This window comes from Sardina pilchardus, chromosome 12 (genome assembly GCF_963854185.1).
Source record: "Sardina pilchardus chromosome 12, fSarPil1.1, whole genome shotgun sequence".
Lineage (NCBI taxonomy): Eukaryota > Metazoa > Chordata > Actinopteri > Clupeiformes > Clupeidae > Sardina > Sardina pilchardus.
Genome location: NC_085005.1, coordinates 6,197,572 through 6,221,836, shown reverse-complemented (window position 1 = coordinate 6,221,836; position 24,265 = coordinate 6,197,572). Strand labels below are relative to the sequence as shown.

The 24,265-nt window shown below is 44.7% G+C and overlaps 1 protein-coding gene across 1 annotated transcript; it reads right to left on the bottom strand.

Annotated features, from left to right (window-relative positions):
* Positions 1-4,963: 4,963 nt before the first annotated feature.
* On the bottom strand, positions 4,964-24,115 carry rnf217 (ring finger protein 217). The gene is made up of 6 exons (XM_062550708.1): positions 23,083-24,115; positions 14,774-15,013; positions 12,927-13,091; positions 10,666-10,867; positions 8,544-8,615; positions 4,964-6,354 (listed from the first exon to the last, which is right to left on the bottom strand). The coding sequence occupies exons 1-6, from the start codon at positions 23,974-23,976 to the stop codon at positions 6,278-6,280; spliced, it is 1,650 nt and encodes a 549-aa protein (XP_062406692.1). The 5' UTR covers positions 23,977-24,115; the 3' UTR covers positions 4,964-6,277.
* Positions 24,116-24,265: the final 150 nt, after the last annotated feature.

Genomic DNA, 24,265 nt, shown 5'->3' with positions numbered 1-24,265 from the left:
AACAACAAACCTCCCGTAATTAGTCAGTCTCATATTTGTGATTATGCAAATGAAATTGTACATTTGTATTTGGATAGAGTTGCTCAACAACCATGTTTGAATAGGCCTACAATATAGTAAATTACTTGTGTTGACATAAATTAGTCTGGTGCACGAAGAATCAAACAAAACGATCACATTTTGAATGAAATCACTCCAACTTTCAAATCTTCATAACAGATTTTGCGACTGGACCATTATTTTGTGTAACACTGCCATCATCTGTACATTTTTGGTAAGTACATGTTGGCAAGGGACTACGGAAGTTCTGGGAGGAGAACACGAATGAATGAAGGAATGAATGAATAACTGACTGAATGAATGAATAAAAGAGCCAGTGCATAGCCTAGGGTGTGTGAGGGATTCTGGCATTTCATCCTCGCCAAATGAAAGGTGTATTTCTGCAGTTCAACTAAATTAAATAAATTAAATCCTCCTCATATATCACAACAGACCAACAAACAACCTCTGAACACTGACTCAATTGATTATATGATGATAATAATAATAATACAATAACAATAACAATAACAATAACAATAATAATAATAACCATCTGTAGGCCTACTCCACGAATTTGCATGATATGATACTCTGATTTCATGCATTTTACGCAGGGATAATGTATAAACATCAGTATATCAATGTTGCCAGTTATAAGCGCTCTGGTGTTATTGTATTCAAAGATGGCCCAGAAAAAAACTTCAACTGGATAGCCACTTCAATCTGAGTGTATGTGGGAGACAGAGGGGTTTGAGCAAGTAGAGAGAGAGAGAGAGAGAGATGGCAACAGTTAATTATGTATTGAACAGAAACCACTTAAGCAGGCAGAAAATGAATTGTGTTGGTGTGTCCATTATCTGATGCCAGTAGGCTAGGTGATTAAATGAGACCAAAATAAACATTAACAACAAAAGTAAGAAAAACTCCAGGTAACGAATCCTCTAAGCAATTGCCTGATAAGGACTGAATGAGAAAGATGTGTGAGTAGGCTACACAGTTCGCTCTCAGGGCTGGATGATATCAAAATTGTATTAAAAATCTTCCAGTCCATGAATCAAAAACTTACAAACGTTTTGACCTAGCCCATCATCAGTTTCCCCAGTCTTCAAACTGTGGTGGCTTCTTTTTCTGCACTTTGACTGAACTTTATTTTGGAGCACTGCCCCGGGTGAGACATTTTCAACTAGACTAAAGGCACAGGTACCACTGCTAGCTACGAGTACACTGTGCAACATCTGTAAGAGGGATCCCAAGGTATGCCTGAGGATGACGTTTCTAAATGAACAATTTTGTTTCTAGGGTTCAGTTATCAGACTTGCATGGAAAAGGCAGATATTTTGCCATCTGATATTTGCCTTCTACAGAAAAGAGCAAAATGTTATGAAATGTTTAGTCTCATCTCATCACAATCATGCAAACACACATTCATATCAGGAACACACTCTAATCGAGAACTCAAACCATTGTTGGCAAGGGTGCATGTATTTAAGTTGTTAAGTTGTAATCATATACTGCATGATCAAAACTAACCACTAATAGAAAACTTTCCCTTGTGCCTTTCACAACCGCTGTCCAACTGTCCAACTGTCTGTTGCCTGTGGCTACAGACGCTCAAATGTCAGGAAGTAGGGAGATAGTGTTTCCTCTGATCCCACTCTAAAGGAAGTGGAGCGGAGTCTGGCTACACTATTGGGCTTTCAGCTGGGAGGATATGTCAGCTGGCCTGAGAACAGCTGACAGCTGAGTCAGCACAAGTCATGCACAGGAAAACGCTGATCCAGATTGAAAACCACAAGTATTATGTGATATTACATTTTGCAAATGTGTATCATGTCCTTATTATTATCTTATATTCCTATGAAGATTAAGTTGTATTTGTGCTGCTGTGAACCAAATTGCCCCTAGGGGACATTAAAGACTATCAAAAACAAAAACAGACTCAGATAAGGAAGAGGAGAGGAAAACATCAATATGGCTCTGATAAAAGGGCTATGACTGATTTGATGGCTGTCCTGCTGATTAGTGAGTAGCATTACACCTAGGTCAGATCAAATCACATCTTTTTATACAGCACTATTTTTTTTTTTTTTACACGCACAGCAACTCAAAAGTGCTTCATCACTCTGATATGAGCCTATTCAGACCTATGCAACTTGATAGCTGAGGAAGAATATATAAATCTAAAATAGTTCAAGGAAAACCTGATAGAACAGGAGGCTATCATATGTCTATCTGGGATATTTATTTACACTAAGCATGTCTCTTAATGCAAAAGGCCTTTTTTGAAGAAGAAAATGATGACACAACCTTTAATGAGAAAAAATGAAGTTATTGTACGTCACTGTTATTCCCAACAATAGCCAATTCCCAAGGGGCAACAGACATGCACACACACGCACACACACTTGAATTCAGTTTCTTTTAATGGGTTTCCACGGTAAGATATGCACAGTGGCTGCCTGACATTTGGTTGTGTTCCTTCACAAGACTTTGGAGATAAATAAAGTGCAGCAGCAAAACTTCTCGGAAAAAAAGCGTGATGTGCTTTAGTTTTTTAATCATTTGGTATCGTGTTTTCCTGAAGGTGTGAGTGTGAAAGGAAACAAGTCTCTTGTAGTTTCATACCACATACTACGCCAAAAAGTGTACACCAATGGTGTACGTTTAAAAGAAATACACTTTGTCCTGTGTGCTAGAAGGTTTCTAAGGAGAACATTTCAGGTGACCCTCTTGACAAAAGTAGATAAACATGTTTTATACATAACTAAACCCCTATATAAATAATATACAGGGGAAGGCACAGGGAAAGGCATCATAGCAACGTCATCACAATGGTGTAACCAGGTCTTGGATCAAACCAAATCTTTTGAGTTGAATCAGTGGGTAGAATTCAAATAAGACCATGACAGATGAAACAGAAGGAACATACAGTCACAAATGGAAACGACATTGTTTGTAAACAGTTATTTGCAATAAAATAAATAAAAACAGACAGTGAACTGAAAACAGGTATGACCTAAATGCCCCAAGGAGATTCTTTTGGCCAGGTTTCATGTAGAGTATAGTGCACAAGGGAGGAACGAGGATTGGAATCAGCAGTTGTTTGTACAGCAATCCCTGAGAAGAATCACTTACATCCTTCTAATTCAAATATCGTGCCTTTGGACATTCTGTCTAAAGCTCTCAACAGTGGTTACTCACAGTTCTTCGAGCCATAGGGTGAACTTGAGGAGATCGGAGATATACTCCAAGAACCTCTCTCACTGCCTCTCCCGCTATGAGTGGTACAGCCTTGCTGGGGTTGCCTAGTTACGCTGTGGCATCTAACAAAGTGCCCCTCTACCATCAGACAAGGGCCCAGGGCTGTGTGTGTGAGTGTGTGAGTGTGTGTGTGTGTGTGTGTGTGTGTGTGTGTGTGTGTGTGTGTGTGTGTGTGTGTGTGTGTGCGCATGGGCTGCGACAGAGGGCCCTCAAGCTTGAAGAGGCAGCCACAAGCAGACGCACAGAGATGCTGTAGTGATTGTCAGACAACGTGGACTCTGCATCTGTCGAGGGGGTAACCTTACCGACCACTCGACGACGGGCACCCATCATGCCACCTGCTACATCCTTTCTGACCCTGGTGCCAGCCGGCATCAGTGGCAGCAGCAACAGAGGCAGTGGGCAGACTTGCCCAGTACCCGTCGGAGTGCCTGGCAGAGGTCTGCTAAAAGCCCTTCAGGCGAAAATGGCCCTGATTGAATCTAGATAGCGGAGTAAAGCCATACACCTCCATCACTAAGAGTGACGTTGGACCACAGAGTGATGTGGAACTACCAATTATCCTCTTAAAACAGGTCTCTGAAAAAATAATAAGCGGGTCGGCCGACTCTGCTACAAATCCTTTAACCTCAGGCCAGGCCAGTATAATGAAAAACATATGATCCCTGACAATTAAACAGCAGTCAAGAGACATGGGTGACACCATGCACCTCGCACTCTCCAGTGACTTATTGGTGGGAAAAAAAGACAAACAAAAACAAGACCAAAATAAAACAAATACACAGTGACCACTTCATGCAGTGTTGGTTTGACACAGGGTTGGACAATCCTTGGCTCATGAGACACGCTACAGCAATAAATAATTTTTGACCACCACCAACAACCCCCCCCCCCCCCCCCCCCCCACCCATCCACCCACCTCTCCTCCTCATACACCCACCCGTCCAGTGGGAGAGAGTGACCTCTGCGCCTGGCGATTAAAATGCGTTTCCCGTCCTCCTTGCCTCTGGGGCTGGACGTCCACTTTAACGTCCCCCATGTGCAAAAGCTAAAAACATGCTTCAGAAGCGTGTGAACCAGTTGTGCTTAGGAGGGAGGTGGGAGAACGCATCTTTGACTTAAGGAGAGAGAGAGACAGAAAAAAAGATCATCTCTCTGAGCGCATTTTTACAATTACAATTCAACTTCTTTTCTACAGTGGGCATTCATTCAGTCCTTAGTTTGTGCAAAATCCTGAGAGCAAAAAGAGAGAGAGAGAATTTCAACTTCATTTTGTTGCATTTTTCTTCTCCAAAGACTTTGGGTGTGTGTATGTCACGGGGGCAAAACAAACATTTGGCATAGCAAAAACCCCACACGAGAAAAGTGACCGATTCTTACATTGGCACTGAAGTTGCAGCGCAGCAGTCTGTAACCGTTGTGACCTACTGTTTGGTTCCTCTAAAAAGCGAGCGAGAGAGAGAGAGAGAGCAGATTTGAATGGGTTTTTGTCGGTGATGCACATACCAGCGAGCTTGGCACAGCCCTCGTGTAGGATTTGAAGGGAGTGGAGATTACGAAGAGAGGTGCTTAGCAAAAACAGAGGCCACGAAAATGACCAGGCTGGCAACCGTCTGCACCCCAACCCCCCCCCACCCTGAATCACAAATGAGGAGAAGACAGGTCTGCGAACGAACGTCATCCTCGACACTGTTCAGAATCTTCAAACGGCCTTGATCAGAACATCCTAGGTTCCTGCAGAGGCCTTCATTCTGTGTCTGAAAGGGTGCCAGATCAGTTTGGGAAACACCTGCTACTTGCTACATTAGGTTAAAAAAAAAAAAAAAAGTTACATACTTTTAATATCAGTAAACAAGTCCTGCTATAAACCACAAGTCATATTTGTTTGTAAACGTTTGATAGCACGTGTACAGTTAATTGCCAACTCAAATGAGTTTGTGTGTGTGTGTGTGCGGTGCTTCCGATGATAATAATTTGAAATCTGTTTACGCTCGCTGACTCCGCATTAGCATTTCCAGTTGCTTAGCAACATTGGCGGCCACTGGTTATCAGCAGCCTGGGATCAAAACGGCTGTGCCGACCATGTCTCAGTGGCCAGGCTTTTGCTTATCTGTGGCTCAGTTATCACGATGGCCAGAGAAATTATTCGCCACAGACCTGTCACACTCTCTGCCCTCTCCACACTCCACAAAGAAAGTCCCTGAAAATTAAAAAAAAAAAAAAAAGAAAGGAAGAAACGCATATCCGTATTTTTTAGGGGGAGTCTGAACATGCCACTGACCCTATACGACTAAGGAAAAAGTGTGCAATGGTATATTAACAGTTAAGTCTTTCAACAGTTATAGGTTGATTCAAACGTCAAGTCCTTGTAGTGTGCAGAATTAAGCGTTTTCCAATGTTTTTGTTGTTGTTGAAAGTGTTATTGGGAAGAAAAAATCCTCCAAATGCAATTGGGTCTTCTCTAAAATCCTTCATTCTCGTCTCAGTTTAAAAGTCTCTTCTGTTCGGCAACCGCAATGCTAGAGAACCACTCCCATAGAGATGGATTCATCTGGAACGGCAAAGGAGTGAGTGTGCTGGGTGTGTCTGTGTGTGTGTGTGAGTGAGAGTCTAACTGGACTAAATTTGACTCAGCAGGACATGACTACTCTGTTTGGGTCTGGTTCTGTCTGAAACGGCCTCATTAGTGGGCGAGAGGTTGGTTCGGTCTTTTCTCTCTCTCTCTCTCTCTCTTGCAGATACCGAGGACACAGGAAAGGCAGGGGTGTGTGTGTGTGTGTGTTGTTTTGGTTTGTCTGCTCATCTGTAACCATGTGGTCCACCCATCGGTGTCCTCTGTTGACCCCAGGGCTGGGCTGGACCAGCAGCAGCAGCAGAAGCAGCAGTGGAGTAGGATGGGGTGGTGGAGGACGAGGACGAGGAGTGGTAGGAGGAGGAGGAGGAGGAGGTGGAGGAGGTGGAGTTGGAGGGCCCTTCAGGAGAACCAGTACTCGGTCCCTTGTGGTCTCTTCCTGCGCTTCTTGCAGCAGTAGATGGGGAAGATCAGCAGAGCTGCAGAGGAAACGGCAGAACAACACTCTTGAGACACAGCAACAGAACACAGCATCAGTCTACACCAGATATTACAGCAACAAGGCTCTATCTGAAACACAGCATCAGAGGTCTACATCAGATATTACAGCAACAAGCTCTATTTGTCATATCTGATGTATGGTCTAGTAGTCTGGCCATACTAAGCTCAATCTTTTAAGATTGAACATTAGTCTGGGGAGTCTGTGCTTTATTTCTACTGCACGAGAGGCGTGATCAATGGGCATAGTTCAAAGGACTCTGTACGCTTTTGGATAGTCCTTCAACCAGTCAGACCAACGATCCGGATGCAGTTTGTGATTGGACCCAGCAAACATTGAAATGAAGCAGGAGAGATAAATGTGAAGGTTTCCAGCCTGAGCTGCAGGGCGAAATTCAAATCGCCAGCAGATCAGGCAGAGTTTACCCAGCCTAATAGTCTAGGCAAAGTCAGATCTGACCCAAAACTATTTGCAACAGAATTTATTTTCACATTTTTATATTTCAATTGGTGATCTAAACACCATAGTAAAAGTAAATGAAAATCCAGTTGGTGGAATTATGTTCATGTGCGAGTTGTTTTTATGTATGATCCTTCATTACATAACAGTAAGGTCTGGTCGAGCTATTTATTAATTTTTGATTGGACAAGAGGCATTCTATGAGTCATCACGAGTGGCTATACACACAGCAACACTCAGACTTTTAACTGCTAGTAATCACTCCGCATATTGCACTGAATTACCAACACCAACGTTCCACTCACTCACAGCAAGAGAGCAATGATTTCATAACATCACTCTGGAGTGAGAAAAACAACAATCTAAGTGTCTGGCAGACAGCTCATTAATGAGCTCAGACTGCATTTCTGGGCACAAAAACACACATGGGCTGCTACTTGTGAACTGAATGTGGGAGTATGAAATGGGCATGCTGACTGTGGAGATACCTACTAAAGTGGCTTCCCTGACTGAATGCACAGGTGAAGTGCTCACTTCTACAACAGATAGTTCCCGTCTTTGATAATATGATTGGCTGAATGGAAATGAAAGCCCTTGTGCCTAACAAAACCTTTTATCTTTTTCTAGAAATGAGTGCAACTTATAGTCATATTCGGGCCTTACTGTTAAATTATACAACTTATACTACAGTTGTGAACAAATAAACATTTTGTACAGAAGAAGTCTTTTACTTCAACTCTTGGGAAATGGGAGCTAAAACTAACACTTTTGTTCAGTATGAATTTAGAGGATGCTCTTGCTGGTTTGATCAGTTTTAGCACCAACTGCCTGCCAGGGGGCCTTGTAATATAGCATTTCGATGCACAGTTAGCGTTGGATAACCAGGACATTATACAACAACGAGAACGTGTTTGGTATTACCACTATCAACAGCAGCAATGTGTGACTGGGACAACCCAAGGGATAAAAACACAACAGCTGCTGGCTAGTTACCATAGCCGTCAGTTAGCATTAATAAGCCATCAGGAGTAATGCTAAATTAGCAGACCATGTTGTCATCATGGGGCTTTGTTGGAACAGCATTCGGATGCACAATTAATGTGGGATAACTAGAACATAATAACCACAGAACGGCTACTTTTGCCTTCGGCCAAAGTCGGTAATTAAAATAACATGAACAAAACCAGTGAGGCTTCAAAGCGACTTCATTTACACCCCTGACATAGTGCCAGCTCCTGATGTTAGAATGATAGCTATGCAAAGCTTCCAAACCCTACACAGTCCACGATTAAAGATATGAGGTGTTTTAAAAGCTCTTGTACAGGTGAACATAGGGGAGCTGGGGACTGATATCAATCTCAGGAGCAAACAAAGCTGCCATACACAAAGCGAAGAAAGGGGTCCTTTATCAGAACATCCGGGAAATGTTTCATTCAACGTTTCTTCCAGTGGCCATTCAAATGGGTTTCATTTCATTTTCACAAATGCCCTATGGCAAATACTGAGGACTTAATTACAGCAGGTTGCCTTTAAAATCCAATGCTGCCATTCAAACAGAGAACCTGTAAAAACCTGACCAAATACTTGCAAAGATATGTTTGAAAAGAGCAGGCACTGTGTGTCCATCTGTGTGGGCTTCAGTATTTATTGAAGTAAGAGAGTGTACAGAGTGTGTGTTATTTCCAACGTGTGTGTTAAAGAGAGCCTTACCAACAACGATGACCACGGCACCAACCACCACTGTGAGCACCATCACCAATGGACACAACAGCAGCTTTGTCACTGTGAAGGCGCACACACACACACACTATCATTTTACATTCTAACGTTAACAGGAACACATTGCAAAAGATACCATTGATTTTAAGTGTTGAGAACAGTGTAGTGTATACATTACATTACATTAGGGACACCATCAAGGTAGAGAGTGAGATATGGGCAAGTTAGTGCAGCAGTGAGTGCTACTTCATGCAGTAAAGTGTCAGTTCTAGTCAGGTGCTAAGTGCTAGAATGTCTAGTTGTAGGTATATCTAGTTGTAGGTAATGCTACCAGAGGAGTATAGCATATAGTGTACGGTATGGACAAGGGTATCTGGGCCCCTGGGCATTACACCTACAGGAAGGAACTTTAATGACATTCCACTATGAATCCATAGGCATAGGGCAGCTAATAGCTTACAGTCTTCTAGAAGAGCTTTCCACAAGATTTTAGAGTGTGTATCAGGGAATTGTTCCAGAAGAGCATTTGCGAGGTGAGACACTGATGTCGGAGGTGAAACCCTGACTCGCAATCTTGTTTTAAACGATCCAAAAAGTGTTCGATGGGGTTGAGGTCGGGATATTTGTGCAGGCCAGTCCAATTAATCCACACCAAACTCGCCCACCAATGTCTCTGCTATGTGCACTGGGACCCAGTCATTCTGCAACAGAAAAGGGCCTTCCCAAGACTATTCCCACAAAGCGTGAAACGCAGAATTACCCAAAAAGGCCCTGTTTGCTGAAACATGAAGATCTCCCTCCCTTCACTGAAGCTAAGGGGCCCCATGAAATCCGTGACTAAGAGATGTGTCCCAATACATGTCCATTCAGTGTGCACACCCACCCACACACAAACACATACACAACAACCCTGTATACACTGTACACACAATGCCTGTCCTTTTATGTGTGTGTATATGTGACCCTGTAAAGCGGAACCAGTCGTTTCGGTAAAATTGTGACGTTCCACGGCAAAACCAGTCGCTTGTCGCAACAGGCGTTTCTGAGAAAAATGGCCATTTATGTCACTTGTGCTAAAATCGTGGATTTTTTTTTGTAAGTGTTTTGAAACAGTGGGAGGTCTACACTGTACGGCCGTGAATACATTTCGCCGAAAAACTGACCTTTTGTAGTCTAAAAACGTGAGTTTGTTGAGGTGAGAAAGTTAGAGGAAGCAGGAAGTTAGAGGCGTCTCGTTTTCGCCGCTCTATTCCAATATTTACGGTAAATGCACTCATTGACAACCACCAAGCCATCCGCGTGCTGTGTCGTTGATACAAGTACCGTAAATCTTGTAATAGCGGCGACCTTACAAAGCGTTCGTGAGTGTTGAGCCGACGGTTAACTTCAGAGGCAGATTTCTCCGTTTTTCTATTGGCATGACAGGATGAACTCAACTCCTTTGAATGTTTATATTTCAGTAATATGACGTTCAATTCATTAGATATAGGTATCGTTTTGAAGGTTGATTATGCCCCTTCCTGAAAACGTAATAACTTTGATTTTGAAAATTTGGACATTGTGACTGATTTCGCCGTGGAAGGTCACAATTTAGTAAATTAAGTTATTGTGCTCACGTGAACGGCCATAAACTAAGCTTTCCAACGATATGTATATCGAGGGTATTACACAAACTATCGCTAAGATAACCGCATCCAAAGTTGACATAGTTCTCCTGTCACGATATGCCAGAAGAGGAGAAATCACCTGTTTAAGCAGCGCGTGCACAACGGGAATGACAGCAAATGTGTTGAATCTTCGCCGGGTTTAACAGTCAAAACGTAGGTTTTTCAGTGAAATGCGCTCACAATATGAAACTGTAGACTGTATGCAGCCGAATTATGCGAAAACGTGAAATTCAACATTTTAACCCGGAAGTTTGTTATTGTTGATTTTCTCAAAATAACGATGTGCGCAAAACGACTGATTTCGCTGTGAATGGTCACATATGTGTATATGTATATGTATATGTATATGTGTGTGTGTGTGTGTATGTGTGTGTGTATGTGTATGTGTATGTGTATGTGTATGTGTATGTGTATGTGTATGTGTATGTGTATGTGTATGGACTCACCACAGACTGAGCCCCTGACGAAGCGGCGCAGGTGGGGTTTGTTGGGCAGGTAGCGGTACTTGCATCCGAACACGCTGAGGTCGGAGGTGTGGTCGCCGAAGAAGCGCATGTGGCGGTACCTCTCCCCACAGCGGTAGCAGAAGTTGGTGCTGCACTGCGTGCAGGTCATGTGGTCACAGCCCTCAGTCCTCTGGATGTGGATCTGTAAGCAAGAGAGAGAGAGTGAGTGTGTGTGTGTGTGTGTGTACACACACAGATGGTTGTAAGATGATGGTGTGAGTTACTGCTTTGTTTTCAAGCTCTATTCTCTTGCTATTCTCATGCCCTTATTGACAGTGAGTTGCACATGCTTCACAGTGTAAGATGAGGGAGGCCATAGAATGTTTACCCATAATATAGAAAATGTGTGAAATCTAAATACAGACTGTAATACACAGGGCAATTCTATAGCATACTGAGAACGACAAGACGAACATAAAGAGACATGAACAAATCCAATTAGGTTAAAAAAACAAACAACAAAATTGATGGTGTCAGCAGTTGTTACATTAAGCCCTCTAGCTATGTCCAACCTTCTCTGTATTGCTATTACGGTAAGCTAGTTTGTGTACATGGTTTCATGGTACATGGTGGTCAAACCAACTCAGACCTGACAGGGCAGACGCCATGGTAACACTATGAGGTCTGTTTTTGTGAAGGGTGAAAAAGTGGGTGGAACAGATAAAACACTGATAAAAACAGGTATTTAAACTGGTAATTAAATAACAAACAAACAAACAAAAAACAAACAGTGCAAGTCCCTCATAAATGACATTAAAGCAGCACTAAAGAAGATTTACTGTCCGGATCCCCCTACAGTTGAGATGCGCAATAATAAGCAAACTAAATAGGTATTTTCCAACAAAGTACGAACATAACTCTGTTGGCGCTTCTCAGATGAAAGTATGAAAACATACGTGCATACTTTGACTGGAATGTACAACTGGATGACTGGCTATCCTGCACCAAGCGACTGTGTAAATCCTCTTTAAGTAAATAGTTACCTTTTCCCACTCACTTGGAACAAGAACTACCAGTTCCAGACTCCCTGAGCTCCCTGGCCTGTGTGCACGTCCCTCATGTTTCCCGCCTGGCCAGACGCTATTCTGGCAGACTACAGAGTAACAGGGAGGATATACCGGGCACTGGGAACTGAAGCGGCCTGCTGGCAGAGCCAGTTCTATTGATTACAGTGGAAGCTATGTTTTACAGCAGAAGCTGCGTGAATGGAATGCTTCAGTTACGCGTTAACAGAGAGGGTTAAAGCAGAGTAGTAATGAAGGATCTTTGGTGTTAAGTGTGTCGTGCTTCAGTTACCATCAGTCTAGCCGACTCTTATTTTGACGTCATTTCACCGTGCTGACGTCTGTATTTACGCTACAGCTCTCGCTACATTGTGTTACTATGACGGCGGGGTGTCTGTGACTGGCTCTCCCTAAGCAACACTGTGGCTGGGACACAAAGGAATGAAACTGAGCAGAATGTAACTCAGTGTGACAAGGTGGCGGTGAGAAGAGTCACACTGACAAGACTTTCAAAGCTGTAGCAAGTGATGGAGTTGTATTTAAATGGCTCTCTGTATGAGTGCGAGAGAAAGTATGTGTGTGTGTGTGTGTGTGTGTGTGTGTGTGTGAGAGAGACACTAAACAGGCATTTGTATGGGGAACAAAAGGCTGCCAAGGCTGCAGTGAAAATGCAATTCACTTATTGACTTTCTGCCCAGAGAGCAGTCTCATGACTTCCTGGAGTGCCACGTTTCAACTGAGTGTTATGAGAGAGAGAGAGAGGGAGAGACAGAGAGAGAGAGAGAGAGAGAGAGAGAGAGAAAAAAAATTCTAAAAAGAAAACAAACATCTGCCCCCATCCTTTCATACACTACAGTTTTGGTGACGATGGTTGTGCACTTTGATCTTGATGACACTGTAAACGGCTCTCCTGCCTTTCTTGGTCGAACAGAATCCTGTCCCTTGACATCTCTCCTACAGTACCAATACATCTGACATACGAGTGGAAAGGACGATATTCATTGTATTGGTAGATATGAGTATGTATGTATGTATGTATGCATCATGTATGCAGAGGGGAGAATCTTTTGTACGTGTTATAAATGGACTATGTCAAATGAAGCTAAAGCTCTGTGTGTGTCTGTGGGCAAATGCCTGTCTTGTTTTGGTGTAGGGGTTGTGATGGGCATTCAGGCTAAGCTGGTATCCTTTGCCCACCTTGCAGCGCGGGCACTTCTGGGCGTTCCTCTGCCCGTGCTCGATGACGCTGGCCCAGTCGCGCAGCAGCTTGTCCCCCTTACGGTAGTCGCGGCACTTGAGGCCGTCGTGCCAGGGGGCATGGCACCTGAAGCACCACACAAACTGGCACTTGCTACACTGGATCTGCACAGAGACACAGAGAACAAAACAGAGAACAAAACAGAGAACAGGGTTAGAACCAGGACACAGAGTACAGAGAACAAGGGTTAGAACTGGTACACAGAGAACAGAGAACAGAGTTAGAACTGGAACACAGAGAACAGAGAACAGGGTTAGAACTGGAACACAGAGAACAGTGTTAGAACTGGGTTAGAACCGGGACACAGAGGACAAGGTTAGACCGGAACACAGACACAGAGAACAGGGTTAGGAGGACTGGAACACAGAACAGAGAACAGGGTTAGGAGGACTGGAACACAGAACAGAGAACAGGGTTAGTACTCTTTGGCCAGTAGGTGTACTCTCTTCTAAAGTCAACGTACAGCATGACATATAAAAACACCTTGTTTTGGGTAGAGGAGTGTGTGCAATATCACTAGGACTATACCCAAAGCAAACACTTCTTTCATAACTGCTAGGCAGGTCAGGCATTCACGTCTGTGCTGTTGTGATTAGCGCCAATGAAATTATGATAGGAGCATGATCACCCCTGAAGGAGTGGCCTGTTTGCTCACCTTTATTTACCCATGGTGTTCGACAAGCTGTTCAATAATGGCTGGACATGAAGACCACGGGTCAGCAAAGCTGAGCCAATGCCTTCCCAGCTCCAGCACGACTAAGCAATCTGTGGCCTCCAAACTCAGCCAACCCCTGATTATTCAACGTGAGTCACCACGAGCTGCTGAAATGGCCCAAGAGTTGGTCTGAATGGAGGTGGTGTTGTCTGTTACGCATTACGGGCAGGCTAGGCCAAAAGGAATCTGCATAGTAGTTCAACTAGCAAACAAGCTAATGGTGCAGATTATAATCATCACCCCAAACAAACCCTGCAATAAAAACAGCACACAATACAGTCTATCTGTGTTCCTATGTAGGCCATTACTGTTGAGTCAACAGCCTCTTATCCTTGGTTCTAGTTGATTCTGCCAATCTCACTCAGCTGTCCAATTCATCTTAAAATCTCTTACTAGCCAACCCTCCTACATATCTAATTAGTTTCACTCACTCCTGGACAAAATGTCCCCTCGCTGCTCTCACTTCCACCTCTCCACATGTTTCTCTCGCCTTGTTCTCGGTCCTCTGACCTCCATTTCTGAATATCTCAGACTCAGACTGATATCTGAGACTACTCTCCAAATATGTGATGCCATCTGGCAAATGGCATCACACATGGTGCATTTTTACCAAGTTATGATTTTGATAACATACCATCCTAGCAACATCCAAGATTTTGGAAGGATGGTATCCAGGATTATAGGGGACAGTGTCAAGAATGTTGATGATTAGTTGATAAGTTGGTCAAATTTCACCAAGGATTTTTGAGTGCACCATGTGATGGGGTTATTGTAAATCACATCCCTAGTCCTTCCTCACCCCCATCCTCCTTACATAAACGGCCTACACCTGGTTTGGCTTTAACCCTAGCAACCACCGTAGCAACCACGTTATAGCATAGCAACCACCAGCTTCATTCTCTCATGGACATAATGTAACCTCATTGCTCTTACAGTACCTCTACCTGTCCATGAGGTAAAGTATGTGTGTCTGTACTCCACTCACCTTGTACTTGTGCTCTGTGATGTGTGTGTGTGTGTGTGTGTGTGTGTGTGTGTGTGTCCGTGTGTGTGTCCCTGTCCTCTCCTCACCTTGTACTTGTGCTCTACACTGCGTGTGGTGGCGGGTGCCCCCGTGCCGCGGCTCTTGAGGGAGGTGAACTGGCTGCACTGCGGACACGGCTTGGTGCCGGCGTCCAGCCGGCTGAGCTCCAGGAAGTACTTGTACTTGTCCACGTCCTCGGCCGGCAGGTGGGCCAGCACCACGCTCTCCTCCAGGAAGCCGCTGCACTCCGTGATGGGACAGAACACGGCCGCACGACCCACACGCACCTGGGGGGTGATGGACAGTAAGACATTTATTTATTTTTCTCTTTTTTTCCCTTATAATTAACATTATTGTCTCCTGTTTTGAGTTTTGTTTATTATTGTTGTTATTATTGTTATTATCATTGCTATTATCACTTGTAATGCTTTGGCAATATTGTAACCTCAACAGTCATAGAAAGCACAATGTAATTGCAGCACATAATAAAGCGCAATGAAATTGAAATTGATAGATAAATACCCCAAACAATTTCATTCCAGCTACACAGCTTTAGTCTTCATTAGTATACATTACATTGACTCTCTATTCCTTGCAGAACTACTGGTTAGGGACTTACAGCCCACAGCAACTAAAATCTCTCAATACCGCATTCAAAAAAATTTTAAAAAAAACTATCAAAGCGGCTCAGACTGTATTACAACACACAGTGGCACAGCAAGCCTGAATAATGTTCATAGGAGAGAATGAAAGTGTGCAGAGAAGTTAAGAAGTTCGATCATATCGGCTTTTTGTTTTGGTCTGAGCCTGGTGAAGAGTTTCAAGGGCCTTGGCGTCAATAAATGTGATTATTAAGACTTTGCAACATTGGTCTTGTACAAGAAATCATTCGGCAGTGGCTCTTGTTTAATGTTCTCATCGCCACGCTGTTGCAAAAGTGTTCTTTTCAGCAGCCGCCTCTTGAATTGATCAGTCACTGATGACGGACTGCCTACCAATGCAGAATCAATACAAACACACACACACACACACACACACACACACAGGCAGCTTGGTTCCTGATTACAGAGAACTGATTCCAAAGTGCTTACAAATTACCTTCAACAAGATGACATGGACCACAACAAACTATTATGCTATTCGCCTATTCACAATTCCCCGCAGTCAACAGGAAGCAGTGTAGAACATTCAGGAACAAGCACCCGGCATTAATGTTCTCAGTCAGAAATTCCCCCTTGTGATCAATAGGTTGTGCAAACAGCCTGCGGGCAGAGTGTTGGAGTGGAACACAACACAAGCTTACGTTCTATTACCTCAGTATATCATGTACATTGGCTTGTACAAACACCTCGGCCTACATAGCTTAGACCAGTTGAGCAGCACTGAACAAAGTCCATTTTCTTTCCCTTCCTCTCCCAACGCACATGGCAGTGAGCTTGGTGATGTGTTCTCAGACCTCCTCCTTCTTACTCGAAACACAGTATTACAGTTTTTCTCAATTGCTTTGACCTGCTTAAAGAAACTGAGATCCACTTGGTCTTCAAGAATACCTTCTTTGCACAGCAGAAGTCACCTTTTGAAAATGTGCTCACGCTTTTTCATTGGGTTCACACATTTCTCACACCCTTTAGCAAAAAACACACCACACATTCAAACACACCAAACTCTATTGCTTTCCCTGAGCTAACAAAAGGAAATTCACATTCACAGGTGGTAGAGATTCCTCACAGTCTGCATATCTGATACACCTTTGTGAATCTCCTTTCACACTCCTTTTCACTAACACTTCTCCAATCAGCAATCATTCATTATCATTCAGTCATGCAAAAAGACCAGGTGTTTACTGAAGGTCTACTTCAGGTCTAGGTGCTATACTGCACTGTAGGTGTTACAGGTCAATGAGAGTAACATCTTGAGAGGAATGAATACAATTCATATTCAGTACATTTTGCATTTTCAATGCTGAAACTCATTTTGGGAACTATATTTTACATTTTGTTGTCCAGTGTGTAATGACTGAAATCATTGAGATTTGACTACAGAATGTGTCGTCTGAAGCCTAAATTTGTTATTGCTGCATGTTGTAAATGTTTTGAGAGAGTTAAAGCCATTTGCCAGTATAATGTGTCATTTTGGCTCGAGTGCTTTCGTTTAGACCTGCCTGTTGATTGTTTTGAAAACATGATGTCAGAGTGGGCAGTTGGCACAAGCATTAAAGGGATTGAGGAAAACTGTTACAGTATGGGAAGGTGATGATGTATGTGCCAGTGAAGTACTGCCAATAGAAGTAAATGACATCAACATATGCTCGCTATGACTGAGAAAAGACTGTTGATATTTGAGTACAATCAAATTACAAACCTCCTGTCATTGGCTGGGATAGTTTATGGCTCGTTCTCTATGTTTGTCTACAGTATGTTTTGAGGCAGGACATGTCAGGGACCCGGGGTGGTCACCTTGAGGAATAATTCACTGAGTTCGACAAAAGTGTATTGGAACAGAGTTGTAGTTGTAAACTTCACCTTTACAGAGGGGGCCCTCTCTAGCAGGCGGCCATCTTGGTGAGAAATGACCGTCTGCTCCGTGACCTTTCCCTGGTCTAAAGGGAGGGCGCCGTGGCAACAGCAGCTGCGGGAGGGTTCCATTTCAGGGTAAAAATAAGGCCGCAGGGCCTGAGCAGAGGACTTGTTGACCCAAGCGCTGCATTTAGTGGCTGACTTAAGTGGCCAGAGAGCCGAGCAGGATGCTCTAGAGGGTACTGTGGAAACTATGGGGGCACACTGGTCTGGAGGCAAGGTTATCTGGGTCAAGAGTTCCCGGACTACCGACTGAAATGTACGCCAGGCCTCCGAGGGGGAGAGAGAACGCGTGGGGAGGAAAGAGCAGCCGATTACACTCGGGATTACACCGCAGTGACGTCGAGAGAGAGAGGGGGGGGGGGGGAGAGAGAGAGAGGGACAGAGAGAGAGAGAGAGGAAGGGAGAGAGAGAAGGGGGGGAGGGGGGGGGAGATGGAGGGAAAGAGAGATGGAGGGAAAGAGACAGAGAGCGAGAATGAACGAGATGGAGGGAGAGAGACAGAGAGAGAGAGAGAGAGAGAGAGCGCGGCCTCAATCCCGCCTGTAACAGATTACGCAACAGTCTGCAAAGCAACAGGAAAGGGAGCATAAATCATGTAAGCGTACGGGAGAGATGGATGGCCAGTGAAGCCTGGGTGCTGCTGACTCAGCCCAAAACGGCCGGCACACTCTCTTTCTCTCTCTCTCTCTCTCTCTCTCTCTCCGTCTTCCATGTGGGTCACACACAAACCCAGCCCAGCAGGCAGAGCAGGACGCTGGAGACACCTTTAGTCAAAGGGTCCAGCTCCAACGCAAATATTGGCACACGCTGTGCCACCCTGGGTAAAGGGATCTACTGGACGGGCACACACAGGTGGACATAAAGTAGTCGCTAGCCTAATTGCGTTAGCTACTGCTACTGCTACTGTTACAGACGCGTGGCTTTACAGAGTCAGAAAAAGTTGTGTTCAGGGCCACATATCACTGTGTCTAAATAAAAAAAGTGGAAGTGAGCTAATGAGCGGAAGCGCTTGGCCTGATTTAGCCGAGGGCTTAAAGAAGGCCCCGCGGTGCCCAGGAGATTTGAACCTCCGTGACACTGGGGTGGACAACGCGACGCGAAGGGCTCGTGAGCCCCAGTGTCTGATGGGAAGTGACAAAACGCAGACGGGTGGTCTATGAGCTGGGCAGGCGTTGCCTGGTGACCAGGGCGGTAATAAAGCCCCTGGGAACGCCTCCGCGGACACCCCTAGCTGAGCGGAGGCGTGAAACCAGCGGACAGCTCCGCTCCTCGGCGCTTCAGCGACCGCTGCACCTCCAGGGTGTATGCAGTCTCTGTGCGAGTGGGAGAAACACACACACACACACACACACACACACACACACACACACACACACACACACACACACACACACACACACACACACACACACACACACACACACACACACACACACACACACACACACACACACACACACACACACACACACACACACACACACACACAGGGCTTTAAAACAAACTGCGACTGTCCTATGTGTAAAATCTCTTGGTGATAAAGTTTGTAGAAGGCAGTCAGAGGTCCGAGGCACACCGATCACACGACTCACACACACACACACTGGGCTAGTTTAGTGTTAGGCATCTCTGTAAGACAGGCTGAGGCCACTGTCCATGTGTGAAATGGTGTCAGTGTTGAGACTGAGAGGGGAGAAACCAGATCAAGAGAGAGATATTGGGCTTGCTCATTTGCATGTTTTGGCTTTCCTGTATTTGAATAGGTGTCTGTGCTTGATAATATCACCCACATGTCCATATGGTTGACCCACTTTCTATTCTTAGTGCACATTCACAAATTCTTGTTAATTACTTTGGGCATTCACTCCCTTCTTCACGATTTGACTTCACAGCACCAGGTTACACTGATTTGACTTCTTCACACAACATTGTCTTCCTGACCACTCAGTCAGCCAGGTGAGTAAGATGGAAAGGGATAATAATGATTATATGATATCGCTTTAACTCGAGATGTTCTAGGCTAATGAGGGAGGATGTCGGCCATGCCACTCTCTTGTCTTTGTCTATAATTAGCACAGTTCGACTAATGACAACCCTCACAGATCAACTACATGGCAGGCAGCCATAACACGTTCACATGACCTAAGGTGACCTCAGCTGATTCAGCGCTCAATCATCCGTTATCATTCATCCCCTGATACTCTCTTTCTCAAACACGCGTACTCACACGTACACACACGCATGATCTCATCTTTAAGGGGAAAAACATGCATGCATGACAAACCAGTGGAACCAGCTAACTATAAGCAGGCGACACTTGATCCGATTTTTGGTGACAAAACCCCGACAGGGGTCGCCTCGCCTAGCATCGCTTTGTCTACAACTGTATGAAATTGTAGCTCAAAACAAAACAATGGCAGGGAGGCAGAGCCAAATAATACTCTCACACACACACACACACACACTCACACTCCTCCTCGCCATCCTCATCATCATCAAAAAATTCCACTTGACATTTGCGTGACGAGTGCTGTTGCTGTAGTATGTGCGTTGCAGCTGCTTCCCTGTTCTGCTTTTCTCTGAGTCAGACTGGCTCAGCACGATGACTTGCAGAGAGTCACAGAGGATGACTGAGGGCTAAATGAACACCTGTTTATCAGTCAGACTCTTGCCGTGGCTTGTAAAGAGGTTGGCTCAGACTCTGTGAATGCTAACACACCACTAGCAAGCTCTGCTGTGCAACATGTTTAAAATGTGCTTTTGGAAACGGTGATCTCACACAGGATCATACTTTAGTCAGCTGCATTGGTCAGAGGATAGGGTTATAATACTAACTTTGGTCTCATAGACTTTCATAACCAGTTAAGAACCTCAGAATGCACGAAAACCAACAAAACAGGCCTATTCTCACAGGGTCAAGAGTATGGAATGTCAATTAATGTCAATGTGATTTTGGATGTATTTCTTTGGGGGTATCACTGCATTTATCCAAGACGACAGCTTCATTTTTCTTGACAGTGAGGCTTTAAATGATCTCACTGCAGTGCATTTCACAATTCAAAGGCATTTTTCAAAACAATGTTTAGACCAGTGTTTCCAGGTGCCTTCTAGTCGGTCATTTCAACTATGCACACACAATGGACAGCCAAACTACCAGTCACTTGATCACTAAGTTTGCTGCTATGGATTCAACTTCACCCTAACAACACCCTCAAAGGAAGAACCAACACAAACACAGATGAGAGAAAAGCACGACTCCCATCTACTAACTGAAGAGTTTCGCTAAATAATCATGAGCTCTATAGAGACTAAACCAGTGACATCATAGCCTCCACTTCATCCATGCATAAGCGATCATGTCATTCAACAATACCACAGACTGACGAGAGTTGTGTGAGTCCTACTGACACTTAGCCTAAGACATTGAAAATATCAGTGCTTCTGACAGGCAAATCTTTGCGCAGACTTTAAATTAGGCCCCACTGAAAGTGGTCTCGGATGACCAAATGAGCGCACTCCTCTCGGTGAGGCCTCCTTTTAAGGTGATGCGTCTGTTAACACCACGGTGGCCTAGTTGGCATTTCTCTAACACTCATTTCACCAAAACGACTCCCCCCCCCTCCTCCTCCCCACCCCTCTCATTCTACCCCCCCTTACCTCCTGTTACCCACACAAGGATAATAGAGTCATGGAGCGGTTCCCTCTCTTTCACAGTTGGAAATTAGCCATTTAAATCAGGCCCTTTTTGTCCTGCGGACTCCCGCCCGTGTTGCCTTCCACCCCAGCAGATTACACAGATCAAGAGAGGCCATTTCCATGCCTTTCATCTGTCTGCAGACGCAGCTCTATTTGCCCACGATGTGCCCGTTTCGGCTATGGCCAGGGGTGCAAATTCATAATCAGCCAGGAGCCCCGTGGGGGCACGGCATCCTGTGATCATGGCTCCCCCGTTTCCTCCTCAAAGGAATAAGAATAAAGACATTACATTGATGGCTTATTTCTGCTGCGCCATGCATTGCCAAACTTCAAATAATATATGAATGGCAAATTTCTCTCTCTCTCTCTCTCTCTCTCTCTCTCGCTCTCTCCCTTTCTCATCACTTTAGACTTGGCAAAAAGCCTTAAGTATACTCTTAGTATTGATTGCACAAGTTGCTCTTTCTCCCCCATGAGTATCTGTTCTTTCCTCACGAGGAAATTTACGGATGCACTTCCATGTTTCCTTGTAAACAAAACAAAAAAAAAACATGCGCAGGGAGGGTGCAGCATTCTTTCTTGTTGCGATTGTCAGCAATCAAGGACCGAGAGAGAGCCTGAGAGAGACAAAGACAGACAAAAAGACACAGAGACAGAGAGAAAGAGGAAGAGGAAGAAAAAGGAGAGGAAGAGAAAGAGAAGAGAGAGCTGACATGACTTAAAGCTGCATGGGAGCAAATCCTACTAAATCTACACAGCGATGCAAAGGGCTTACTGCATCAGACGCTACCACAGCAGGCACTGCCACTTGGCAGCCAGAAGGTCCCTTCCCTGACTGCAAAGCATAGGCCAGGTCCAGCCTGATAAGCACATAGTGTGGCCTACATATGGGCGGCCTTTCAATGTGAACTGGTTGGACGGGTTGCATGGGGGTTTGCCACACATTCAAATGTGAAGTAACTGCAGCTCTTCAGGGGGTAGATGGGACATCAACTGGGGTTAATAACCAGGGCATGGGCATTACAGAGCCTTCAGTATGGGTCAAATGGAGCCTGAACGTTTGTAAGTTGTATGTTTTGCCTTTTGAGAGTGTGTGAACATTGGAGGAGGCGCTAAGTCTGAAAACAATTGTGTACACTCTCTCATTCACAAAGGGGCTTTAGGAGGAAGCACTACAGATTTCAAAGCTACCCTAGACTGAGACCAGAAGCCACAGGCAAATAACACCCTCCTTCACTTCCAGGAAGCGCTCACATTGTTCCAGTGACTTTCCAATAACCCACTTTGCCACCTCACCCCCCATCGACACCACAGCCCCAAAAAAGAAAACGAAATAAAATCAAATCGGGGCGGCGACAGGCGGGACAGTTACATGATTACAGTGACAAGAACCCTCCAGCCAGACAACTGCTTTATGCGTAGACTGCGCAGACGCCTTCTGGGCCTTTTCTGAACAGCACGGGTAATATAATTATGGGTCGGGGAGGCAGAGCCCGGTGATTAAGCAATCAATTACAGAAACAACACAACTACAAGCGTCCTCCCACTTCCCACATGTATCCGCCGTGAGGGAGAACCGAGGCCCTCTCTCGACTCGACGAACAGAGGAAGCCGATTCGCTCTAACTAACACGCGCCAGCGGCTGCTTCACACAACAAAGCCAGGAAGAGAGAGCTCCTCGGCATTTGTTGTTACAGTTGTCTTGGGAAGATCCCTGTCCTCACTGTATCTGTAGGCCTACTGACCAGTGAAATGAATACAATGAATCCCGACCCAGGAAGCGTGTTGTTTCCCTAAACATTATCAGCAATCGACTAACGCAGTGTCGTCTCAACACACAATGGACAGGGAAGTCCCATAATGATCAAACGCAAAGGTTGATCAGGGCAGCGCATCTTTCCGGTCAAAACATCACTTATCTCGTCAGCGCCGATCCCTCGTGATGTTCTAAATGCCCTTAATTGGGTAACCCTGCGCAGGTCAATCGACAACTAGCCTACTGTATGTAGGCTATATTGTCAGTAAGCCTACATAGGCTACCTGAGAGATGAAAGCAAACTTTTGCCAGTCGAATAAGTTACCTGTGAACTGATGTATGTTTCCAGACATTCCTCGCAGACGGCCTTTTTGCAACAATGTAGCGGCTTTATGTGTTTATCTTCCAGACAAATGCGGCAAGTTAACACAGCTGACAAACTTGAATCCCCGTTATAAAAGTTGTTCAAAGCAGTAGCATCCACCAGATCTGCTAAGGTAAAAGGCTCAGGATAAACTGTGACCTCCGAATCACTCTGTTGCGGGGATTGTGTATTTTGTTCCAGTGATGTATTGGATGTCCACGGGGTTACTGTCCGATCCTCTTCGCCGTCCGTGATATCCACGGAATTCCTGTAACTGTCGTTGGCAATACAGTAAACGGAGCAGTAGACGTGTTGTTTCACCTCACGCGTACTACCGTCGTCTTTAGGTTTAACTCTAGACTCAAAAGTTTCTTCTGAATCATCCGGCCTAATTTCAATCTCTTCTACATCGGAAAATTCCGATTCCGTTTGACATTCTAACTTTACTTCGATTTGTCCATTATGGTCCGAGTGTTCTTCATTCGTTTCGGAGTGTCCCATTTGCATGTTGCTAATTGTAAAAACTACATCCTCTGGATCTCTGTAATCCTCCGTGAAAGTGAAGTTTCGACGTGATCTAGACCTTCCGAAATTTCTTCTTAAAATATCCACCGCAGTAGTCTTTCGGTCTCTTTCAACACTGTCTTTGTTTTCAAGTCTGTGCTTGTGCAGTTCCAAAACACTGTCAGGAACACACACTTTGGTTTCCCTATCATCCTGCACTAAATCTGTGCTTGGTGCCCCAACTTCGCTGGACTCATCCGTTATGTTGCTTTCATTATCTTCGTCGTAAGTGCTTGTAAAGGTCGGCATCGTTTTCACGTAGGCATTCAAAACAATGCCCTCATTTTCCATCACCGACGCTCAACTTGTCATTCGCGTGTTGTCGTTTCTCCACCAAACTCACACAAACAAATGGAGCAACTCGATTGTACTACTTCCGGGTCTCTGTAAATCCGTAGAGTAGCTGTCCCAAACTGCAACGACACCCGGCTTATCATGTCTTCACTCTGAGAGAAGAGATCATAATTAGCCATCTACATCTAAATGAACTGCTCGACTGAGAATTACGCATTCTTGATGGTACGTGTAAATCTCCCGAGAGTTTCGCAAGGTCTTGCAAATAGCAGCACAGCAGGTTACT